Source organism: Polychytrium aggregatum (assembly GCF_025602895.1).
Source record: "Polychytrium aggregatum strain JEL109 chromosome Unknown BJ171scaffold_1, whole genome shotgun sequence".
NCBI lineage: Eukaryota > Fungi > Chytridiomycota > Chytridiomycetes > Polychytriales > Polychytrium > Polychytrium aggregatum.
In genome coordinates, this window is record NW_026516203.1 from 104,815 (window position 1) to 125,503 (window position 20,689).

Sequence of the window (20,689 nt, forward strand, 5' to 3'; positions counted from 1 at the left end):
ATCGTGGAGAGTTCGGTGCATCAGCCGCAGAGAGAACAGGGCACAGCCATCAATCCAGGGTTTCCAACCGTCTCCAGTTTTCATTGCATTCACTGTATTCAGGCGACACGATGATTGACGGTATCATCACCGACGACGTTCCGTCTTGGGATACACAGAGGCGACTGGCCATTCAACAGAGGGCTTCAAAAACAATCAAACGAAAGAAACAAGGTCAAGAGCAGATATGGGTGGACTTGCACGACGAGCATATTCATGATGCCGGCCGCTGCAGATTGCATTTGCCGATCGAATCGTTGGGGGGGGGTACTGTCTGAGGGCACATTTTTGCTCGGCAGCGCATATCGATACGGGATTCGCGTCTGCAGGACCCATCGCAGTAAAATGGCCGAATACATGCCATTCGGGGTGCGCTATTCATTGGGATGCGGAGCGACATGTGGTCGTGACTTGGTCAAAGTATTCCATTTGTCCTTGGCGCTTTCAGTCGGCGCTGTCTCGACCCGTGGAGTGGGCCACTCGAGGTTTTCGCCCTCCCACACCTGCCAGAGTTCAATCATGGTTGATTCCAGCCACATCGAGGGCGGCGCATTTGATGGGGTCCAAAAGTATGGAACCTCGCCGGTCTCTTTGGAAACGTCGCCAGTGGCTCGTGTCTTTCTGGCACCGACTACGTCGAACAGAAACTTGTTGGTTCGCGGGATGACCCAGGTCCAAGCGCGGGCGATGACATCGTTGAACAGGATCGCAAAGATCACTGACAGAACCGTCGTTGCTATGAAGGGCAAGAATGCGGGGCCGAGCCCATACTGCATCCCTGCCTCGTCGATGCCCAGGTCAAACAAATGCGGCCACACCTCGGGATAGACAAACTCGTAGATGAACCAGACGGCGATCGAGGCCCAGGCAGCGAAATGCGTGAATATGTTCCAAGTGTGCGACTCGATGTAAGAGATCTTGAAGGTGATGATCACAACGACGATTTGGTAGATGAGCGTTCCGATCACGTAGAGTGACGCTTCCTGCGAGTGGCCCGACAGGTCGCTGCGCAAATAGGTTGCCAGCGTCAAGGTGGAGTCCGTCACCTCCAGCTTGTAGTATGCTCCGCAGTAGAGTATCATCGGAATCGACAGCGACACCAGGGCATGGAAGAACGCCTGCAGCATCCATCTCCAGAAGATGATCATGTTGAGTCCCTGGTTTTCGGCGCCGTAGCGGTAGAGTTCCGGGACCTTCAGCAGAGTCGCCTGACTCAGATCTTTCTCGAAAATCCCAATGGCGATCACCGGCAGCGACGAAAACAGAATGTTGAAGAGTGCCAGGGTCCATTGCTCGTACAGCGACGTGCCCGACCATCCCGTCCAGAGCTGGAAGACTCCCTGGGTGGCATAAAACGTGATGCATTTGTAGAACGTGCCCACGGTGAAGAGGCAGATGCGATTGTAGGAGTAGCGCCCGTGCACCAGCAGCAGATGCTCCAGGAATCGAAACTGTGCGATGGTGTAATCCGAGGCGCGGGCGGCGGCGAGTCCCTCCTTGCCGGTGATGCCGATGCCGACGTGGGCTGTTTGGATCATCGGTATGTCGTTGGCGCCGTCGCCAATGGCCAGGGTCACGCCAGAGGGATGCGATGAGAGCTTGAATCGCCGGATCCATTTCTTTAGGAACTGGTAAACGACCACCGACGATCCGTACAGGTCCCGCTTCAGCGGCGAGCTCACCATGTAGCTCTCCTTTTGCTCCTGCAGCGCCTTCTTGACCACACCGACCATCAGAGCCTTCTGAGAGGGCGAGAAGCGACAGCATATGCCGTTGTCGCACATGATCCCCACTTCTGCCAGCCGATGAAGCAGCGATATGTGACGGATCTGGATGTTCCTCAAGGATGAATCAAAGTTCTCCTCCAAGTTCCGGAGCTTCGAGCCGGTATTCTCGCAAATTTCCCAGCAGGCGTGCTGGCGCTCGATCTTGTTGAGGGCGTCGCCGTCAATGACCATCACCAGATGCTCCGCTTTGGTTTTGTCCGAGATGGTTGACTTTGAGCGATGCTTGTCCACGTTTTTAGCGACAGCCCTGTGAAGGTCCACGCATACTTGGTGTGCGTATGATATGGAGTGATCGATCTCGACGTCGTTGTTGCCGTCGATCAGGAGCACCTTGCTGTCGTTGGATACGAGGCCACAGTTGTAGGCAATGTTGACGGCCGTTTCTTTCTTGTCCCCCGTCAGCATCCACAATCGGATGCCGGCTCGCCTCATTTTGCCGATCGTCTGCGGCACGCCTGTCTGGAGCTTGTCCTCGATGGCCGTCGCCCCGAGTAGGATAAGATCCTGCTCAATGGTGTCTGCGACCTCGTCCATGAACTTGGCCCGCTGATCTAGCGACGTTGACGCCAGCACATAGCTCTTGTGCCAGTCCTCAAAGTCTTCCGGTGTCAGGATCTTGCAGGCATATACAAGCGTGCGAAGACCCTCCTTGGCAAACTGCCCGACGTGCTCCAGAGTGGATTTCATAACGCCGATCTCGTCGGAGGGGATGAGGTCGATGGGCACCAGGCGCGGGATAATGACAGAGTCGGCGCCCTTGCACAGCAGTACGATTCGGCCGTCTGGGTACTTGTATATGGTCGACATTCTCTTCCGTGCGCTCGTGAACTCGATGGTCGTGAGAACCATGTACTCGATGTCTGTCGGCGAGTTGAGGACATTCAGGGTCACCTTGGAGGAGGTTTTGCTGCGTAAGCTGAAGAAGAGGTCTCGCGCGGCGTTGACCAGAGCCACCTCGTCTGGCGACGAAGACTGATACGAGATTTTGAGGTCGCTCTCTGACCGCGAAGGCGGCTCCCATCCGTCGTCGCCACCCGTCTCGAATGAGTTCACCCAGTTCTTTGCGTCTGCGGCGGATTTTTGGTCTGGTATGGCTGTGTGGCAGAGTGCCATAGCTTCGAGAAAATCCTCTGCTCTGCGAAGGATGGCGTTTTTCATGGTCTGCTGCGAGGTGTTGCTCGTGAACAGGTCTTGCAGCAGCAGTTTCGTAGAAAGACAGTCTTCGTGCGCGTCCTGCGGGTCCATCGTGCCTCCGTACGAATGAACCCAGCGGATGCCACCCAGCGACATTTTTTTGAAGAGCATGATGTTCTCTGTCAGGGTTCCGGTCTTGTCGCTGAAGATGTACTGCACTTGACCAAGGTCCTCGTTGAGGGTGCTTGTCATGGCTTGGGCGGGGGTGTCCGAGTTCTCGTCATACATGTTGATGTCGTGGTTGATGAAGAATACCTGCGCAAGCTTGACGAGCTCCATGGTCACGTAGAGGGAGATTGGAATCATGGTGTTGTACAGGATCACGAACGAGAAGAATGTTGATGCTAGGCTGGATGCTGCGTATTTCTGGGCGACGTAGATGCTTGCTTGCCCACTTTCGACGTTGACATCAGTGCAGGCGGCGCCAAGATAGCAAAGGTACCAGTGGTGCTCCTGCCAGGTGTCCACGACGGCGTTCCATCCGACATAGAAGATTGTACAGGCCCCCGAAAGCAGCACGACGGCGAGAAAGACAAAGATGACGATTCCGTTTGTGAGCCGCTCGAGGGCCGGCGCCTTGGTTCTGCTTGAGGACGTGGCGTTTTTTCGGATCTTGGTGTCTTCGCCTGTGTAGACGGCGATTCCGTAGACGTACTTTGTGTTCTTGAGCGTGGATCCACGAAGGAGGAGTTGGTTGACGGTCAGCGGATATCGGCCGCCTGAGCTATCCTCCAAATACCCGTCAAAGCTGTATAGGTCCTCCTTTGGTGGCTGCGCGTGAATGTAGCCTGAGACCAGTGCGAAGCAAATGTCAGCCCGGCAGTCTGGGCCGCCCGCACTCGGAGGTGAATGTCACCCGCGGTCAAAGTTAAGCAGAACGCATTCATCGCATGTTTGCTGCGGGGACCACGACAAAAGCGACATGCACAGGATCATTCTGCGCGCGTTCCTCACCCTGGAATCCCGACAGGCTCTCGAGGCTGGTGATCGCGTTGCATGTGGAGCTGAGGGCTTGTTTCTGTTTGAGATTGGTTTCGCCGTCGAGGTTGGCGGTTTCGACGAACGCGATTCCTTCTGGATGGGACGACGCCAGGACCACCAGATCGACCGGCAAGACCTCGTGCTCGTCGATCCGAACGATGGTGCCGACGGTGATGTTTTTCCGGAGCTCCTGGCCCCACTCAAAGCGCGGTGGACTGGAACCTTTGGCGGCCTCGAGCTTGGTCACGATACCGTTGTTTTCGGTGTTATCGGATATGTGTCTGCAGTAGTCGTCGTAGCCCTCGCGTGCCATCGAGAGAAGCACGGTGAGGCCCAGCGGGAAGATGGTCGTGAACCGGCCAGTGGGACTCCAACCCGGCACCATCTGCAGCCCACACACCAGCAAAAAGTACATATTGGCGACCTTGCTGAACTGGGCGTAGAGCTGCTTCGGCACAAAGGTCAGCGGCGTGTAGCGCGACGTGCGGACGGTGTTGTCCTTGAATCCGCCGCTTGGGCCACGGAGAAGCGGGACGACGACGGAGAGAAAGGCATTCGCGAGCCAGACCGTGAAGCCAAAGTGCCGGGTGATGAAGTTGGAGTGACGCGATACGACCGGGAGGTCGGGCATATCGAGGTTGACCGTGAGACTGGCCTCGGGCGTAGGCGGGTTGATGGAGATGATGCGGCCGATCTTTGGAGTCGTGTTGATCTTTCCGGCCATCGAGCTCAGCGCCGACGACCGTCGCCGGTCTTCGGAGGATTTTTTCGAGAGCTCGTCAGCAAGCGAGAAGATGGACTCGTTGCCCTGCTTTGTGCCTCCAAACGCCCGGTTGACGTGCGATTTGACTTTGGTGCTGCTGGCAGATTTTTTCAACTCGTCTTTATACTCCTCGTGTGATTCCGAATACGATGCATCGCACGACTCGGCGTGCGATGTCCCAACGTTCTCGGTCGATTTGGAAACGTCCTGGGCCGACGTGCTTTCGCCAGGATCGGCGCTGATGCCATTTTCGCTGTCATCTGAGGCACTGAGGACCGCGAGTCGCGGCAAATTCGGATACGAAGGTGGCTTTGCATCCATGATACCCCAGAGCTTACGCGAGTTGACGGAGAGCTATTCCAAGGCGGAGGCGAGAGACTGATGGCAAAACGGGTACTCGGGTAAATTCAGCGATGCTCCAGAAGCAGAGAATGGCCGAAAGATTATGGTTAGAGTGCTGCTTCGACATTGACGCCCCCCAAAGGTCTGCACCTGCGCCCGTGCTCTTGTCAGGTTCGTGTGTGGCCCCATTGCGGCCTTGATTGGTGACATCAGTCGCTGGGGCATCAGTTGTACATGAATCGACGGCATTTTTGAGCACGTTGCTTGTATGGCAATCTGCAAGCGGGATATTTCATTCGCTCACAAAATGGCTGAGGCACTCAGTGCCTATCGTTCGTTTCTTTGATGGAACGCATTCACCCCCATCTTTCATCCACAACGACCATACACCTCTTGGAGGCAACGCAAGGGATATGCCTCCCGCTGCCGTCGCCCGAGCCCCGTCAAGTACTTCGATATCGACTGGATGTATTCAGGCCATACCGGCGGAGATAACTCCATTCCGAGAAAGCGAGAACGCCACTGGTAGCCTTGATGGTAAGCAACAGTAGTTGACGTGCACATGGCCTGTCGACAAACTGCAGCAAATACCCGAGCATCCGTTGTCTCGCGCTATCTATTGAGGATGGCGAGTGCTCAAGCCTATGCTGCGATCTCGCGGGCAGCCTGCGGGAAGTACTCGGGATGGGCAGACATATACTTGACCGTGTACTCGTCGGCGTTGGTGATGACGAACGGATGACGATGAAACACCAGACGAGCGCCTGAGAGAAGCAAGATGGAGATGAACACCCACGTCCGATTGCTCAGCATGTACATGACTGAGTAGCAGCTCCGGAGATGTCATGTTGCTGGGCTGCTCAACCTCGCACCATCCAGTCGCAGTACTTACCAACATAAAAGTCCGAGGTTCCGTAGTAGGTGGTGCCGTCGGGCTTGCGAATCTTGCCTTTCTCAAGGAACTTTCCGCCAATGATTCCAGAGTTGCGCTGGTGGGGTTCAAAGACGGCAATGGTGTCGTCGGCCAGATAGAAGCTGATAACAAACTTCCGGTCTTTGTCGATCTGCTTCTCGGTCTCGAGAACAGCAGAAAAGCGGAGGCAAACGCCGTCGTACATCATCATCTGCTTGAAGTCCTTCTTTGGAGCTTCATCAGGGAGAAGCTGCGCGACAGGAGCACGATTTACGAATGAGGCAGCGACTTCTCGGCTGAGGGCCGCAGCGGGATCGGGCTCCTCGTAGTCCTCGATCCGGATGGGATCAAAGTTCTCTAGGCCGTACTTTTCGGCATAGTACTGTCGCGTGAAGCCATCACAGTCGCAGATAACGAACGGTCGGCCATAAAAATGCAGAACAGAGCCGATGGACAGATCGCTGTCTTTGTAGTAGCCCTCGGGGTTCTCGAGCTCGGCGCCACCGCCATTCACATAGTGGTTGACCCGAACATGGGGCCGTTTGGGCAGGCGGCAGCGCCCAAGGAACTGCGTGTTGCTCTCTCGGCCCGAGTTTGCCGGGATCGACTCAATGATTTCGATCGTGTCATCGGACAAATAGTAGTGGACGATCATGTGTCTGACATCACCAAATACCGAGTTGGTGTCGTCCCAGACACAATAGAACCGAAGAACGCGTCTGTCGTTTTCGAGGAACTTTTTGAGCGAGGTTTTGGGAGGGCAGGGGCGGGTGGCCTTCATTCGCGAGAGCAGCTCGTTGCGGTACAGTTCGTACTGATCCTTCGGGAACTCGCCGTTCTTGGGGACCGCGATATCCAGGGCCACGAGAAAGTCCTGGTGAAGGTATTGCGCCGGTTCAGTTCCATGCCGCGTCGTGTGAGTGCTCGAGTTCTTGCCGACCGACTCGGACACGACTGGTATATAGAATTGGCCACACGGCCTGCTACCAGCTACGATGAAATGATCCGTGTAGTTCCACAGAGTCCCAGGCTCGTGCTTCGGAACAAGTGCCACTCGACCCTGCGCCCCACTATCGCAGCCGCCATACCCTAGTGAACTGATCGCATCCAACAATCTTGAAAGTGCGGGCATAGAAGGTCACTTCTCGGTCGACATTGAAGTCGTTGATGGTGTAGTGCTGTCCCTTGGGAGAGTCTGCCTTTGGAATGCGGTGTCGCCGGATCAGGGTGCCTGAAACAGGAGAGGGTAGATCGCTGAGTCGAGGCCGATGGGTTGCTGAAGGAGCCACCTCAAGCAGGTCGCCTCAGCCGCTACATAGGAGGCGCGGCAAGGATGCTCGTCTGCCTACCCTGAGGGATACCACTGTTGGGAGTCTTGGGCTCGCTGACATGCACAGTGTCGTCTTCGAGGTAGAAGTAAATGTTGACTCTGCGCGAGGAACGCCAGATGCACACCAGTTAGTACACACCGTCAGCAGGATGGAGTCTGTAATAACGGAGAGTCTGTAATAACGGAGAGCCTGCATTTACCAAGACATCAACGGACTCGCTGCGCTCCTCAATGCGCTGAAAACGCTGCGGCTCCCTGATTTCGCCAGCTGCAATGCCGCCCGCCCCGACTGGCCGTCGCTTACTTTCGGACTCGGTACTGTTCCTCGCGCTTCTCGTGGACGGCTTCCTGGAAGTACGCATAGAACCTGAGCACCTTGAGAGAAAGGCAGGAGTCAGCCCTGGGTCCACGAATGACACTGTTTTCAGACGCCCAGACACGCCATTTGGACTGGACATCATAGTCCCTCGAACCAGGAGCATTACTGCGTGGCGCTTGGAAATGGCCGTACTTTGCGATCAAAGGCCACCCAGGCTGGCACGCTCTCGCCCATGTTGTTAGCATGGGGATACATCTCCGCCGACGTCTTCAGCTTGGACTCATTCTGGCCGCGAAGCAGCTCGCCCCCTATCGAGAATGCCAGTTAGCGGCGTTTGATTCTCCATCATTCACAGTACAATGTCGTCATGTTGAAGCCAATAAACAGCACAGACGGCTCATCACGAAGCGTTGCGAGTCGCTGTCGACCGGGCCGTGTCTGGCGCCAGCATCATAGGGAGATGCGATTCATGTCTCGACCGAACAGTTACCAATCCCAGGAGCCTCCTCGCGAAAGACCGGAACGCCGTTGCAGTAGTCAAAGGCGTGGGATTTTCTCTTGTTATCGATGTTCTGAAACGAGGCGGCCGAGCAAGTTCGCCAAAGGTGAGTCCGGCGGTCGTGCTCGCCCATATGGCGACGCATTTCCTCGACGCTCCTTCGCAGAGCATCAGGTTGAGCTACTGCACCTACCCGGTTCAAATCGAACGTGTGTCCCGGGAGAAACGGGAGTTGCTTTTGAAGCTCGTTGAGGGTGCCGTCCATCTTGTGTGTGTCGTGATGAACTTTGGAGTAGTTTGCCGAACAAGTGGTCTGATTTGCAGCTGAGGATGTGCTGACGGGCCGTGGATGCGACGATGGTATGGACTTGACAAGTCAGTGCTTTGCGAAATATCCCGATACCGTCTGCAGGCCCTCCCGATGGTGGCTAGAACACTGCGATCCCGTCGTTGCTGATGGCCGTCGCCCCAGTCGATACTGAGGTGGCCGGCGTCAGCAGTGCTCCAATCGAGCCACCAAATGACGTCGCCGCGAGATCCTGTGATTCGGTCGATTGGACTGCCCAAGCCAGTGTCGCGGCGGATTCGATTTAAAAGCGAGCATATGGAGAAACTGAGAGCATATGGAACGGCTGCGAGCATATGCAACGGCGGCGCTATAAGACGCCAGAGCTCCGCGATCATGAAGCCATCCAGGATCTGCCTCGACGTCGCAAGCATGCTCGACCGCAGGCCAACGTGGATGTTCATGCTGTTCCTGCTGCTTCCACTTCAAATCAAAGTAGTTGCGGGAACGCAGCGCACCACCCCCTTGGTTGTTGGATTCCTCTGCGCCATCAGCGATCCGCCACTATGGTAAGCATTGCCATCGCGACAGGACCGAGATCTCGAAGACGAGGGAAGGAAAGCCAAACGTGTGTGGATGGAAAGCTGCATATCCAGAGTCAAGGCTTCACAGCTCTCGCGACGACGGCTCACTCGGCCAGCGGGTTGTGGGCATGGGAATACCTTCCGCACATCCAGGAGCCACGAACTGGCTCGCGCTCATGGCTTTGGTTCTCGCGTTGCTTTCGACTGCAGGTGCCCCACTGTCGCCGAGATGCTCAGCTTTCGCATTGAGCAGATCAACAACAATACCTTTGATCCGAATCTTTTGCCCGGAGCCCAAGTATCTTTGCTTTATGATACCGTCAACCCAGTGCCATCCAGTGTCGTCCAGCGAGTCTACCAGATGATCGCGAGTGGCGCCACCGCCATCATTGGTAACGGGTCGAGTTTGGGGATGCTACTCCGGAGCTTGTCGTGTATCAACCGCAAATAGCCCAGCTATCAATCTCAGTCGATGCCTTCCGCCGTTTCGCCCGCATCGAGTGCACTTCCCAATAGCCGTTTGCTGATGCCACAGGTCCAGGGGTCTCGAGCGTTGCAACAACGGCGTCAATTATAATGCAGGGCTACACGATTCCCCAGTGCGATGGCGTGACGACCCTCGCAGATTTAAGCAACAAGGTTTCGTATTTCAACTTTGTAGGTAACATGTGCGCTTATCGGGCGTGCTGCTCGGGATTTCGCGGCTCTGTATCTTGCGCAGCGCCTGGCTACTGATACCAACTCGACGAAACTCCCCCGCCTCAAAGCTCCGAACCGTCCAACCCGATAATCACCGAGTCGCCTCGTTGCTTGAATTTGTGAAATGGAAGTCGTGGAGAATGATTGCGATCTTGGTATGGCGAGCCCCGTGTGCTGCAGCCATACTGGTGGCGTATTTTGCTTGATGGAGACTGTCCTTGAGCTGAACCAAGTTGCTCTCGCTACTGCCGGCAATGTCGATTGATAGGCCACCAATGATGCTCTTGGCACTCAATGTACGTATTTTCAGCATTTGGCACGATAAATGGGTTGCTCGGGGTGAGTCCCACATCTCCAGCCGACCACGACCGCTTATTCGCACATATCGGAAAACGCCAGTGCTCGACAATGCCCTGCAGCAAGCCGCAACCAGCAACATCATCGTCCTCGCCTCAGCCCAGATCAGTCCCCAAGTCAATACTGGCGAAATCGAGAACGCCGTCATTACTCTCAAAACCTGTGGCGCGGCCATATTCTTGTTCTTGGGAACTGCGGATGTGTGGGTGAAAACGCAAGGATATCTCAGGTACAACCGTCTGCAGCTGCCACGGAGGGATAGATTGCGAAATGGCATCCCTCTCGGAATCGATGTCGGTGGTGGCGAGCAGAGCATTTACAAATGCGTGGGCAGCTCAGCGGCACTTCTGACGAACTCGCCTCCTCCTCCTGAATCAGTAACGGAGGAATATACGGGCCAGACTATGTGTGGATGCTCGAAGTCGACCAGAATCAGACACAGCTCGCATCTGCGTCGGCCTTAGACGGTACAATTGTGAGTCTCGAAGCAACCGCAATCCATTTGCATGCACTTGCCTACTTGACTTGGAGCGGCACTGTAACTCGCTGCGCGTCGCTGTTCATTGTTGTTGTTCAGATTAGTACCCCGCTCGAGCAAATCGAGCCATACACTTTGAACTTTACATCGGCGTGGGGCGCTTCGAACATCACACGGTAAGGCTGAGTAGGTATACAAGGCATCGACAGGATGCAGAGGCGATATGTGGGGAGCGTAAACCCGTGCTAGGTGTCTCAAATCTCATCTGCTGTTGGCTATCACTGATGTCATTTGCGCCGGTACAGCTATCCATATTCCCGGCTGCCCTTGTTGAGCGACTCTCTGTAAGTTGTGAAATATGGCAGTGCGGCGTTGCCATGCACTTTATTGGTAGTTCCACGGTCCAATTGCACTGGCTCTTTACACTCGTGAAGATGCTTGCTGGCCTGTGACTGCATTGTGCCCTCGAGACTTGCGCCCGTATCTCCAACATGTAATGTGGACAATCATGGACATCTCTGAGAAGCCAAGCTCACACGATATGCGCACACCCAAACTCTGCACTCGTAGATATACCTTGGATTGTCTCTCAGTGCTCCTCTACGGATTCAACCAGGTAGTGGGTCTGATGCTGCAAGTTGGCGAGAATGATGCCGCGCTCGCACTGCGTCTCGCATGATTTACCTAACCCTGTGTCCTTGTGTCTTTGACTCCACTGTGCCGGGCGCATCGTGATCAAGTTGTTGCAATCAAATACATCGTACTCGCTGGCCAATCTTGCCGCTGGGAATCTCAGGGGGAGCTATCAGTTTCCTGCAACCTTCAGCAATCCAAACATCTCTCTGCAGACTTCGCCACAGATGTTGCTCGATTGTACGTATCTTGGCACCGTTGCTCTCGGCTGGTGAAAACGATTCCTGGGCCTTGGGAGTTTGAGGGATGAGGAAGCAGCAAGATGGCAAGGTCGTCGCTGTGTCAGCCTAACCGATGCTTGACTTGACTGTCGATTCCCTTCACCAGCGAACGGGGATTTGATGGGGTATGATATCATTCCTGTCGGCATAATTGCACGCATACCATATTCTAGGGCCAGCAGCATCCGATGTGTCCAAAGCCGCCAGAGCCGCTCGCTTTGATTTGAGGCACGATTTTCACGCGATGAGACTCAGCCCCGCTTCGGATCCGATCTGGCTTTCCACAGCGCATATCAGTTCTACTACTCGAGACTAGGCAGCGCCATTCCGTTTGCCGTGTACTATTCGAGCAACAACACATGGTCCAATATCTCGGGTGCAACGCTTGTGTATGCTGGAGGGTCCACCGTTGATCCACCAGATACCTTGAAAAGTGGGTATTCGTTGCGTGGGTCCGAAAAACGTGATCGCCAAAGCATCGTGCCTATTCCCGACACACCGAAGCCATCGAAGCCGCGCCGACGCCGCTCTCATCTCTCTCGCACGTTTGATTCAGATCTAACCTGTCCAGCGGGCACGGCAATGTCGCTCACAAGTGTCAACAACATCAATGTGATGATATGCACTTCATGCCAGTCTGGAACATTCAACCTTGTTCCAGGAGATCCCTGCTGGCCGTGTCCCCCGGGAGGCATATGCTCTGGCGGGGGCAGTCTGCTGGTCCAGGCCGGGTGGTGGCGAGATCCATCTTCAAGCCTCTCCAATCCGCAGCTCTACTACTGCACCAGTGGCACGAACTGCTGTTCGGTGGGTGATCGGACTGCGATGTCAACTGCCAAGCACCCTGAAAGAGAGTGCCGATATCCCTCTCGTGAAAGCGCGTGCTGACACCTACTCTTCATCGTGATGCCTCAAAGAGTGGCGGTTGTCCGCTGGAAACGCAATGCGACGGCGACTCGAACGGCATTCTCTGCGACGGCTGTCCGAGCGGCATGTCCATGTGGGGATATACATGCAGCGTATGCAACTCGGTATCAGGTGGCCTGATGTTCTTGATCTTGATCGTTGGGATCGGAGTCAGTATCCTCAGCATCATTCTGCCGGGGGCTTCGTCCGTGTTTCTTCAGGAAATGGTGAGTCATGACCGCCGTGTGTATAAATGGGGCAGCATCGAATCGACTTGCACCAGACTATTGTCATTGGGCCTGATGTGGCCAAGGCGATAATGATCGCAAGGCAGCGTATGCTGAGAATGAACGCTATCCGTCTCAGCTCTTCTTTTACCAGGTATGCCTCACCATGCGGGATTGCGTCGCGCCATGCAATACTCCGCATAATCCAGGACGGGAATCATGGCTGACACGCGCGAGCAGCTCGCAGGTCTCATATTGGACCCGCAAGCAGAGATCTGGAAGTATCTGTCGCTCCTGCGCATTCAACTCAGCAATCTGATGAGCCTCAGCACAAGCACAAGTCTTTGTCTCTTCCCGACCCAAACCTACGGTCGCGTCCTCTTCAACTTTGTCTGGCCGGCGACTTTCCGTAAGTCGCTGAAAGTTGGAGCCATCGATGCCGCCGTTTGTTTGCGAGGCAGAGCACCGGACATTATAATAGCATTGGATTCTGTCTCGATTCATCGGGAGTGCCATTGCCCATGTTTGCTGATGGCATATCATCCATTCGACTGACCGTATGCACTCGTTCACCACCCTCCAGTCATCGAGCTCCTTTTGATTTATCTCGCAATCCGAATGATCCATAAGCTGGCGGCAACAAATGCGATGGCTGAATGGATCCAAAGGCGTCTGCCGACCTATCTCCAGCCAAATATGATGAGGAGTGTGTTCATGAAAAGTAAGCCTCGGCACCCTGCTCGGAGTAATCGGCACCCAGCACGGAGTAATCGGCATCATCTTGGCATGCCTCCTGCTGGCTGGTGGCCATTTACCTCTGGAGAGCGGCGCCGCGTCCCGCAACTTATCAGTCTGTTGACATCCTGTTTTGTGGGTGGGGATGGGAATCGCGCAGGTCTGATCACCATCACGCTCCTGATCCACCTTCCCGTCGTCGATTTGAGCTTGGCACTCTTTGACTGCGAGCGCATCGGCAGCCAGTCCTATCTCCGAGCCCATCCATCAATCCAGTGCTTCAATAGCCAGCAGCACATCATCCTGATGGTCATTGGAACGATTGTGTTGGTGGGCTGCATCATTGTCTTTCCCATTCTGACTGCTTGGCTACTCTGGAAGCGCAACCACGGCGACAAGCTGGACGACCATGATCTGGCCGCGCTGGTGACGCCATTCAAGCGCCGATACTACTAGTAAGCCAGCGATGATGGGGGGGTGGATATCGGGATGTCATCGTGAAACCAATGTCGCGGCAGATGTACCGGATGTGGCAGATGCGATGGAGGTGAGGGACGGACTGTGGACTGTGGACTGCGTGCGCTCCGGCCGCTCGATGTTGCGGCTTTGCACTCATCGCCTCTCGTGCTCGTCCACTCCGACGTCCCCCCCCCAACTCTCACGGCCGCCAGCTACTACGTTGTCGATGTCATGGAACGCACGTTGTTGATCATTTTGACAGTCGCCTATGGCTCGACCGACGCCTCGGTCTATGCCACGGGCGTATTCGTTGGGCTCTGGGTGATTGCCGTTCCCCACGGAATTGTGCGGCCGCACTCGACGGTCTTTGAAAACGTCACCAAATCAGCCAGGCTCCTGTGTCTCATGGGCCTGTGCCAACACCGCACTTCGTCCAACGAGTACTGGACGACCGGCATTCTGCTGGTTCTGCCGGCTCTCTTGGTCGTGTGGCCGATCTACCAGGGCTGTCGATATGTTTCGACCGAGGGCGTCCAGCAGATCCGGAAGAGAATGAACAGCGTTCCCAAAGGCGTCCTCACGAACCAGAGCCCGAATGAGAGCCAGAGCCAGAACTCGAGCTCAAGCCCAAGTCCAAGCCCAAGCCAGAACCAGAGCCGCAAGTCCGTGTCCAAGGTCGAGGAAATGCGCCTCGGATATAAGACAACGACAAGACTGCGTGAATCGTCCGTCAGCCGCACAACGACATCGGGCTCCGGGCATGGCATAGACCAGTGTTGAGCGCTAGTGCACCGAGCTGAGGCGCATTCCTCGGCAGTACAGGGCGCCATTGGCACACATGTATCGGCTGAACACACAGCGCGTGTAAGTTACGGGGATCAATCATGGACAAGAGGGTTCCCAAGGCTGTTCATTCAGACTGAATCGCACAAAGCAACAAGACAAGGTTCAAGGCATTCCATGTTGTCATTCAGAAACAGCGCCTCTGGGTCGGACAGCATGGACGAGGCAATATACAAGATGTATGAACCCATGTCTTTTGTGCTGGCAAAAGAGGCATGATGCACATCCAGGAAACGGTGGGGGGGGGTGGAAGGGGAAGGGGAAACTTAGAAGTCACTGTAGTACTCGTCATCCGAGTCGAGCTGCTGGGCGGCAAAATCGACCTTGTATCGCAGCAGACCGCCGATGCCACCGAAGCCCTTGACGAACTGCGATCCTTCCTGGGATCGGTTGGTGACAAACTCGAGCGAGGCACCAAAGTCCTTGTACTTTTCCGCCAGCTGTGGATGTGGATGTGGATGTGGATGTGGATGTGGATGTGGATGTGGATGTGGATGTGGATGTGGATGTGGATGTGGATGTGGATGTGGATGTACAGCAGAACCAAACAGCCAGGCGCATGCCGCAAAAGTGGGGTCAGTGTTAGTCAAGCGGCAGGGCCATGCGTGCTCGTCCCAAATCGCGCAGCCATCTTCTTGTTCCCAGAGACAACCCCAGATATCCGGCTGCATGACCAATCAGAGTCCGCAACCTTACCCATTCGAGGAGCGTGATCTTCTCGACGATTTCCAGATCGACATTGTTTGCCGAGTCGGTAAAGTAGCTTCTCTGCTTCTCCTGCTCCTTGGTGAGGTTCAAGACCGTGACGTCGCCGGTAGCAGGGTTCTTGAGGGTGTACCGCTGAATGTCCAGGTTCTCCCAGATGATGAGGGTCTCGACGGCGCCTTGCGAGAGGCCCTCGAGGGTGTCGACGACACCAAAGCAGTATTTTCCGGTCTCCTGGGAGATCTCGTCAAAGTACCGCTGGATCAGCTTCTTCTCCTGGATGAACTTGACGTTCTGGAGCACCTCGGTCGACAGCTCGATCGCCTGGTTGAATCCGTTCTCACCGCCGTAGGAGACGTCGACAACCTTGACGATCTTGGCCTGCAGGCGCTGGTCAAACATGTCGGACTGCGAGAGCTCGGTCTTGAAGTCGGCCGAACCAGCAAGGACCAGGCCGGTGACGTTGACCTTGTCGTTGGTGATGTAGAACTGGACAGCAAGCTCGGCAATCTTGCGGACGTAGTTGTGGCGCTTTTCCTCACGCAGACGGGCGAAACGCAGGGCGGACTGACCACCGCGGCCGTGCTTCTTGGGCAGGTCGACGGTCAGCTTGTGCAGAATCTCGCGGGTGTTGCCGGCCAGGGTGCCAAAGAGAGTGCCGTTACCATCCATGACGATGAAGCCGAATTTGGAGTCGGACTCGAGCAGTTCGGCCAGGGCCTGGGTATGGAATTTGTTGTCGCACATGTAGAGCGAGGTGTTGATGGGCTTGAAGGGCTCCAGATCAATGTTGACCTTTTTCTCCTTTCCCTCCTCGGTGATGATCGTGCCACAGTAGATGACCAGACCGTTGGGGGGCACCTTGGTGTAGAGCTTCAGACGCTGCTGTGTTGAGGTGATGGCGCCCAGCACGGAGAGACGGTTGACACGCGACTTGATGTTGGAGGCTGTTCCATATTCATCTGCCAGCATTCTGACAACTCGCGAGATCTGATCCTTGGGCTGCACGTTGCGATTCAGGTGGGCATGATCGTGGACCGAGCAAGTCCGAAGCGCATTGGAGGCGGCAGGGTCGGTTTGGTTGCGATGGAATTGGGTGTGGCGTGTCGCAAACACATGCGCCATCAAGAAATGACATGGGTCAGTATGCGTGCACTTTCCCAAAAACTACTTTGGCGACACTGGCGATGTGGATCACAAGATGCATTGGACACAGGCTGGACATGGCCAGCTGATCCACCACAAATCGCAGAGTTCTCTCTGTGAAAGAGATGCAAAGACGGATCGACGCAAGGCTGGAGCGATGAAATGATGGAGCGATGCGTACGGGAATGATCAAGGAGATCATGGAGGTTCCGTTGCCACGGGCAGCCTCGAGGCCCTTGATGAGCCTCTTGATCTTCCACATCTCAATGTTGGAGTCTCCGGATTCGGGCTTGTCGCTCATTTTGGTTGCTCTGGCTTGATGCTCTGATGGGTGCTGTTAGGGGGATCGGGATGGCAGGGAAACGATGTCTAGGATTGGAGGGCCACAGCAACCGACATGGCGAGCCACAATGCACGACCACGGGAAGATGGGTAGCAACGATGTACATGGATTAGGATAATATTGGGCACATGGTTGCCTGGATGCGAGCTTGGGAGCGGTTGAAACCAATCAGAATAAATAAAAGTGGGGGAAGGAGGCAGAAACGTGCTGAAAGCGGCTTGGAAAGGATTGACAGGGGGGCGAGCTGGTTTGGAGTCTTGCAGATAGATGCCAGGAGGCAAATCCACGTCGGACATGTGCGTCGTTGTCTCGGCGAATGCGAGGGTTGTGTGCAGCGAGGGCCTGTTGGCTCCAGCCCGAATGATGATCCAGGAGTCGAGTGACGCCGAGCTTGGGCAGAGGAGCAGACGCGGTGGCTTTCCGGGATCAAGCGAGATCCATCGACGAGATACAACGAGGTCGATTGACGGCGAGAACGATGCCCTGAACCGGACAATGCCCGTCAGGAAGCAAGACCACGACGACAGGCGCGGCCGAGCGTCTGCGAGCGGAATCGCAACAGACAGCGAGCATCGGACAGCGGCTCTTTCCCGTCCCCGAAGGAAAGACAGACAGGAAAGGGGGGGGAGGGTAAAGATGGAGGAGTTCGAATGGATGCAGGATCAAGGAGCTTACCCTCTCTTCTCTACAGCTTGGGCGGCAGACGCACGGGATGGCGGTGATAGGAGGAGGAGCAGGAGGAGGAGCAGAGCAGGACCGGGGGCCGGACTCGACGCTGGGCTATAATCCAAATCGGCAAAGCGTTCCCAAGAGGAGAATCAAGCACCCGCAAACGACGCAATCGCCGCGGCCCGACTTTTGCCCGAAAAGGCACGAAAAAAAGAGGGAAAAAAAGGGCGCAGTCGCATGCGCCACAGCCACTGTGTGTGTGTGTGTGTCTGGCGTGTGTGTGTGTCCGGGGCATCTCGGCAATGGTCTCGGCGATGGTCTCGGCGATGGTCTCGGTGGCATCTCGCCAAGCGAGAGCATCCCATACACACACACACATCGATGGGAATTCATGAAGATGGCTTGCCAATGGAATCGCTCAAGCTACTTGCACTTGGCCGCTCCCAGCCGGGTCCAGGACACGATCCCAACGTCCTCCTGTCGACCAGTGATCAGTCATGGCGTATATTCTGTACTTTGACATGCCTCGATATGCCCCTCTGAGCGCACTGGAGACACCAGAGTCCTGGACAGGTGAGGTCGAAATCGCGACCGATTGACCTGGCCTGGCTCTCATGGGCTCCGCCCCCCCCCCTTGTCGATGAGCACATTCGCTCGGAGGCTGAGAAACCAAAATGCTGCGGCAAAGCTGCTCCACACAAACGACTGGGGCGAGGGGAGCCATCACGACCCAGGATCATATATCAAGTGCAGTGGCGGGTGACGGGCGAGGCTGGGACAGCAACTCTCGGACGGTCCCAGCCGAGGACGGGGGTTTGTCTTGGACTGGAGCCTGGAGAAGCAGCAGCTCCCACCACCATCCTCCCTCCCCCTCCTTTTACTTACTCCTCCGACTCGGCGGTGGCCGTGCCGCGGCGAAGCTTGGCCCGACGGCCCTTCTTGCCATCGGCGGCGCCAGTCGGCGAGGTGACGGGAGCAGCGGCAGGCTTGGCAGCCGAGTTCTTGGGGTTGGGCGACGGCTGGCTCTTGGGTGTCGGGGTGCCGGGAGCAGGCTTGCCCGTGGAGATAGGCTTGGGAACCGCCTTGGGAGTGCCGGCGGGATTGGCCTTGGCATTAGGAGTGGTCGGGGTGGTCGGCTGGTTCTTCTTGGCAGAGTCGTCCTTCTTGCCTCCCTGGGCCTTGGGCTTGGGAAGCGCGGGCTCAGGGATCGTCTTGGCCTTCTTGGCCTTGGGAATCTGGACGACGGGGACCGGGGGTGCCGGAGGCTCTTCTTCGTCTTCCTCCTCGTCCTCCTCCTCGTCTTCCTGAGAGCCATCGTCGTTCTCCTCTTTCACTCCCCGCAGAGGCGTCTCCGGTTCGTCGCTGTCGCCCTCCAGGGTATCCGCGGCTTTGCGCTTCTCGGCACCCTTGGAGCTCAGCGAGCGGTTGTACTTCTCCTTGGCAACGTCGTAGATCTGCTTGTCCTTGTGGTAGGCGTCGTAGAAGGGCTGGGGGGGGGTGCGTGCATGCAGCCACAACGATGAATTCCACCGATGATACCAGCAAGATCGCAGTGGAGATGGGTATGAAAAGTGGAAATGGGATCAGCCAGCGGGTCCACAGTAAGTGCCCGATACGGCGACGCGCTTACTCTACCTGTCGCTCCTCCGGAGTAAGCTTGGCCCACAGTCCGGCGGCAACGGTGGTGATCGCCATCTGATTAAAGTTGGGGTTTTGCTCCCCAATCTCGTCGCGGACCGAGGCGACGAAGCGGAGATAGGCCGAGGTAGGCGGAGCCGGGCGGTTGGGATCACGCACTTTCTTCTTGTGGGCACCTCCGTCCTGTCTGTTGTTTTCTTTGTTGGTCGGGAGGAAGCTTGCCAGCTGCTCGGTCAGAGCACGCAGGCCGTCGACGACTTGGCCGATGGCGTTGATGAACTGGAGCCGCCAAAGGCAGTGCGATATGAGCAAGCATGCAGCAGCAAGGATGTCGAGGTTTCATGGATCACGATTGGAAGTCAAGGAAACTCGATTGCCCGTGCGATCCTTCGACGGACCTTCGGGATATGAACATTTGGATCGCCACACAAAGTACAAATAAACGACGCAGAAGGAAGGACTGGAGGGTCTTACCTTCACGCCTGTCTCGGTTGCGGCGAGTTCAGCGCTGAGACGGTTCTGCTGTTGCAGAGCAAGAGTCGCGGGGCTCGGTTTTCTGCCCATGTCTGTGAGTTCTGGGCCGGATGGAAGCCGCCGGGGGAACAGACGGGATTGGGTTACAGGGAGTCACGGTGGGCCGGGATCAAGATCCCAACGGATAGGACCAGGGTTGGGGATGGATGGATGGATGGATGGATGGGCAAGATGGGAGACATGGAGGGCAAGGTAGTGGTGGGGACAGGTTTGTTGTTAGTTGGTGGGGGCACCTGGGAAAGATCTGCGCTCCGGAACAAGATCGAGCGATCGCTCCGAGCCACAGCCCGCCGGCGATCGGTGACAAAGGCTCAACGATCGCCAAGCAGGGAGCCAGTAGAGAGGCTACAGAGGATCCATGTGGATGAATGGCGAAATGCAGACATCCGAGCACAGCGATCGAACCTGGTGGGGGGGGGCGGGAGATTGGTGTCTAACGGGACGACCAGGGATGAGCGATAGAGGGGTTAGGGGAAATGAGGATGCCGCGCTTGGGTCAAAGACGGGAAGACGGGCTGGAGAGCACGAGAGGGAGATGTGGGAGAGGGCGACAGCAGCGCTAATGACAGGGGGCCGCGGGCATTAGCGCGGGAATCGAGAGCGACAGCGAGAAAAAAAAAAAAGGTGGGTCGGTATGACAACAGAACACACGTGCTGACGTGGCTGACAGGCGTTTGCTGTTGGTCTGGCTGTTGGTCTGGCTGTTGGTTTGGCTGTTGATAGCGACAGAGACGATCGCTCCAATCAGTGTTTTGGTGAGGGGAGAACGACCAGCACCCAAAACAAACACGCCCCAGGATGCAATCAACCGAACCCTCTCTCTCACCACACCGTAGTGCTGTGGAATGAAAGCGTGTTTCGCACAGCAGAATCAAAATTACAGCTAGTGAGTCCCGCACAAAGGGACACCAGAGGGGCGGCAGCTATCCAGAGCTCTGGACAAACGTTATCGGTTTTCCGTTGCGTGGACAGCTGGGGGTTGTGATAGATGCGTTGGTA

General features: G+C 56.0%; 5 protein-coding genes across 5 annotated transcripts; 1 reads left to right on the forward strand and 4 right to left on the reverse strand.

The window, feature by feature from the left end:
• Nucleotides 1-81: 81 nt before the first annotated feature.
• BJ171DRAFT_608665 (uncharacterized protein) lies at nucleotides 82-5,085 on the reverse strand (the record flags this gene model as incomplete). Its single annotated transcript, XM_053115238.1, has 2 exons — nucleotides 82-3,808; nucleotides 3,975-5,085. The coding sequence occupies 2 exons, from the start codon at nucleotides 5,083-5,085 to the stop codon at nucleotides 414-416; spliced, it is 4,506 nt and encodes a 1,501-aa protein (XP_052971621.1). The 3' UTR covers nucleotides 82-413.
• A 549-nt stretch (nucleotides 5,086-5,634) lies between these two features.
• On the reverse strand, nucleotides 5,635-8,718 carry BJ171DRAFT_453694 (uncharacterized protein). The gene is made up of 8 exons (XM_053108221.1): nucleotides 8,361-8,718; nucleotides 8,159-8,240; nucleotides 7,861-7,976; nucleotides 7,654-7,724; nucleotides 7,369-7,448; nucleotides 7,108-7,250; nucleotides 5,999-6,893; nucleotides 5,635-5,870 (listed from the first exon to the last, which is right to left on the reverse strand). The coding sequence occupies exons 1-8, from the start codon at nucleotides 8,430-8,432 to the stop codon at nucleotides 5,749-5,751; spliced, it is 1,581 nt and encodes a 526-aa protein (XP_052971622.1). The 5' UTR covers nucleotides 8,433-8,718; the 3' UTR covers nucleotides 5,635-5,748.
• Nucleotides 8,719-8,885: 167 nt separating this feature from the next.
• Nucleotides 8,886-14,592, forward strand: BJ171DRAFT_576334 (periplasmic binding protein-like I; the record flags this gene model as incomplete). The annotated part of the gene is made up of 21 exons (XM_053113742.1): nucleotides 8,886-9,022; nucleotides 9,248-9,429; nucleotides 9,573-9,694; nucleotides 9,805-9,891; nucleotides 10,005-10,032; nucleotides 10,136-10,322; nucleotides 10,472-10,568; nucleotides 10,671-10,747; nucleotides 10,877-10,915; nucleotides 11,142-11,187; nucleotides 11,312-11,444; nucleotides 11,592-11,610; nucleotides 11,773-11,918; nucleotides 12,057-12,097; nucleotides 12,257-12,292; nucleotides 12,403-12,618; nucleotides 12,758-12,772; nucleotides 12,859-13,027; nucleotides 13,202-13,339; nucleotides 13,514-13,808; nucleotides 14,025-14,592. 21 exons carry the CDS (start codon nucleotides 8,886-8,888, stop codon nucleotides 14,590-14,592), a joined length of 2,778 nt encoding a protein of 925 aa, XP_052971623.1.
• Nucleotides 14,593-14,756: 164 nt separating this feature from the next.
• Nucleotides 14,757-16,961, reverse strand: BJ171DRAFT_1498 (peptide chain release factor eRF1/aRF1). The gene is made up of 3 exons (XM_053105771.1): nucleotides 16,688-16,961; nucleotides 15,352-16,362; nucleotides 14,757-15,095 (listed from the first exon to the last, which is right to left on the reverse strand). The coding sequence occupies exons 1-3, from the start codon at nucleotides 16,805-16,807 to the stop codon at nucleotides 14,922-14,924; spliced, it is 1,305 nt and encodes a 434-aa protein (XP_052971624.1). The 5' UTR covers nucleotides 16,808-16,961; the 3' UTR covers nucleotides 14,757-14,921.
• Nucleotides 16,962-17,953: 992 nt separating this feature from the next.
• Nucleotides 17,954-20,072, reverse strand: BJ171DRAFT_1506 (uncharacterized protein). Its single transcript, XM_053105784.1, has 3 exons — nucleotides 19,631-20,072; nucleotides 19,154-19,435; nucleotides 17,954-19,005 (listed from the first exon to the last, which is right to left on the reverse strand). Exons 1-3 carry the CDS (start codon nucleotides 19,718-19,720, stop codon nucleotides 18,400-18,402), a joined length of 978 nt encoding a protein of 325 aa, XP_052971625.1. The 5' UTR covers nucleotides 19,721-20,072; the 3' UTR covers nucleotides 17,954-18,399.
• Between the last annotated feature and the right edge of the window lie 617 nt (nucleotides 20,073-20,689).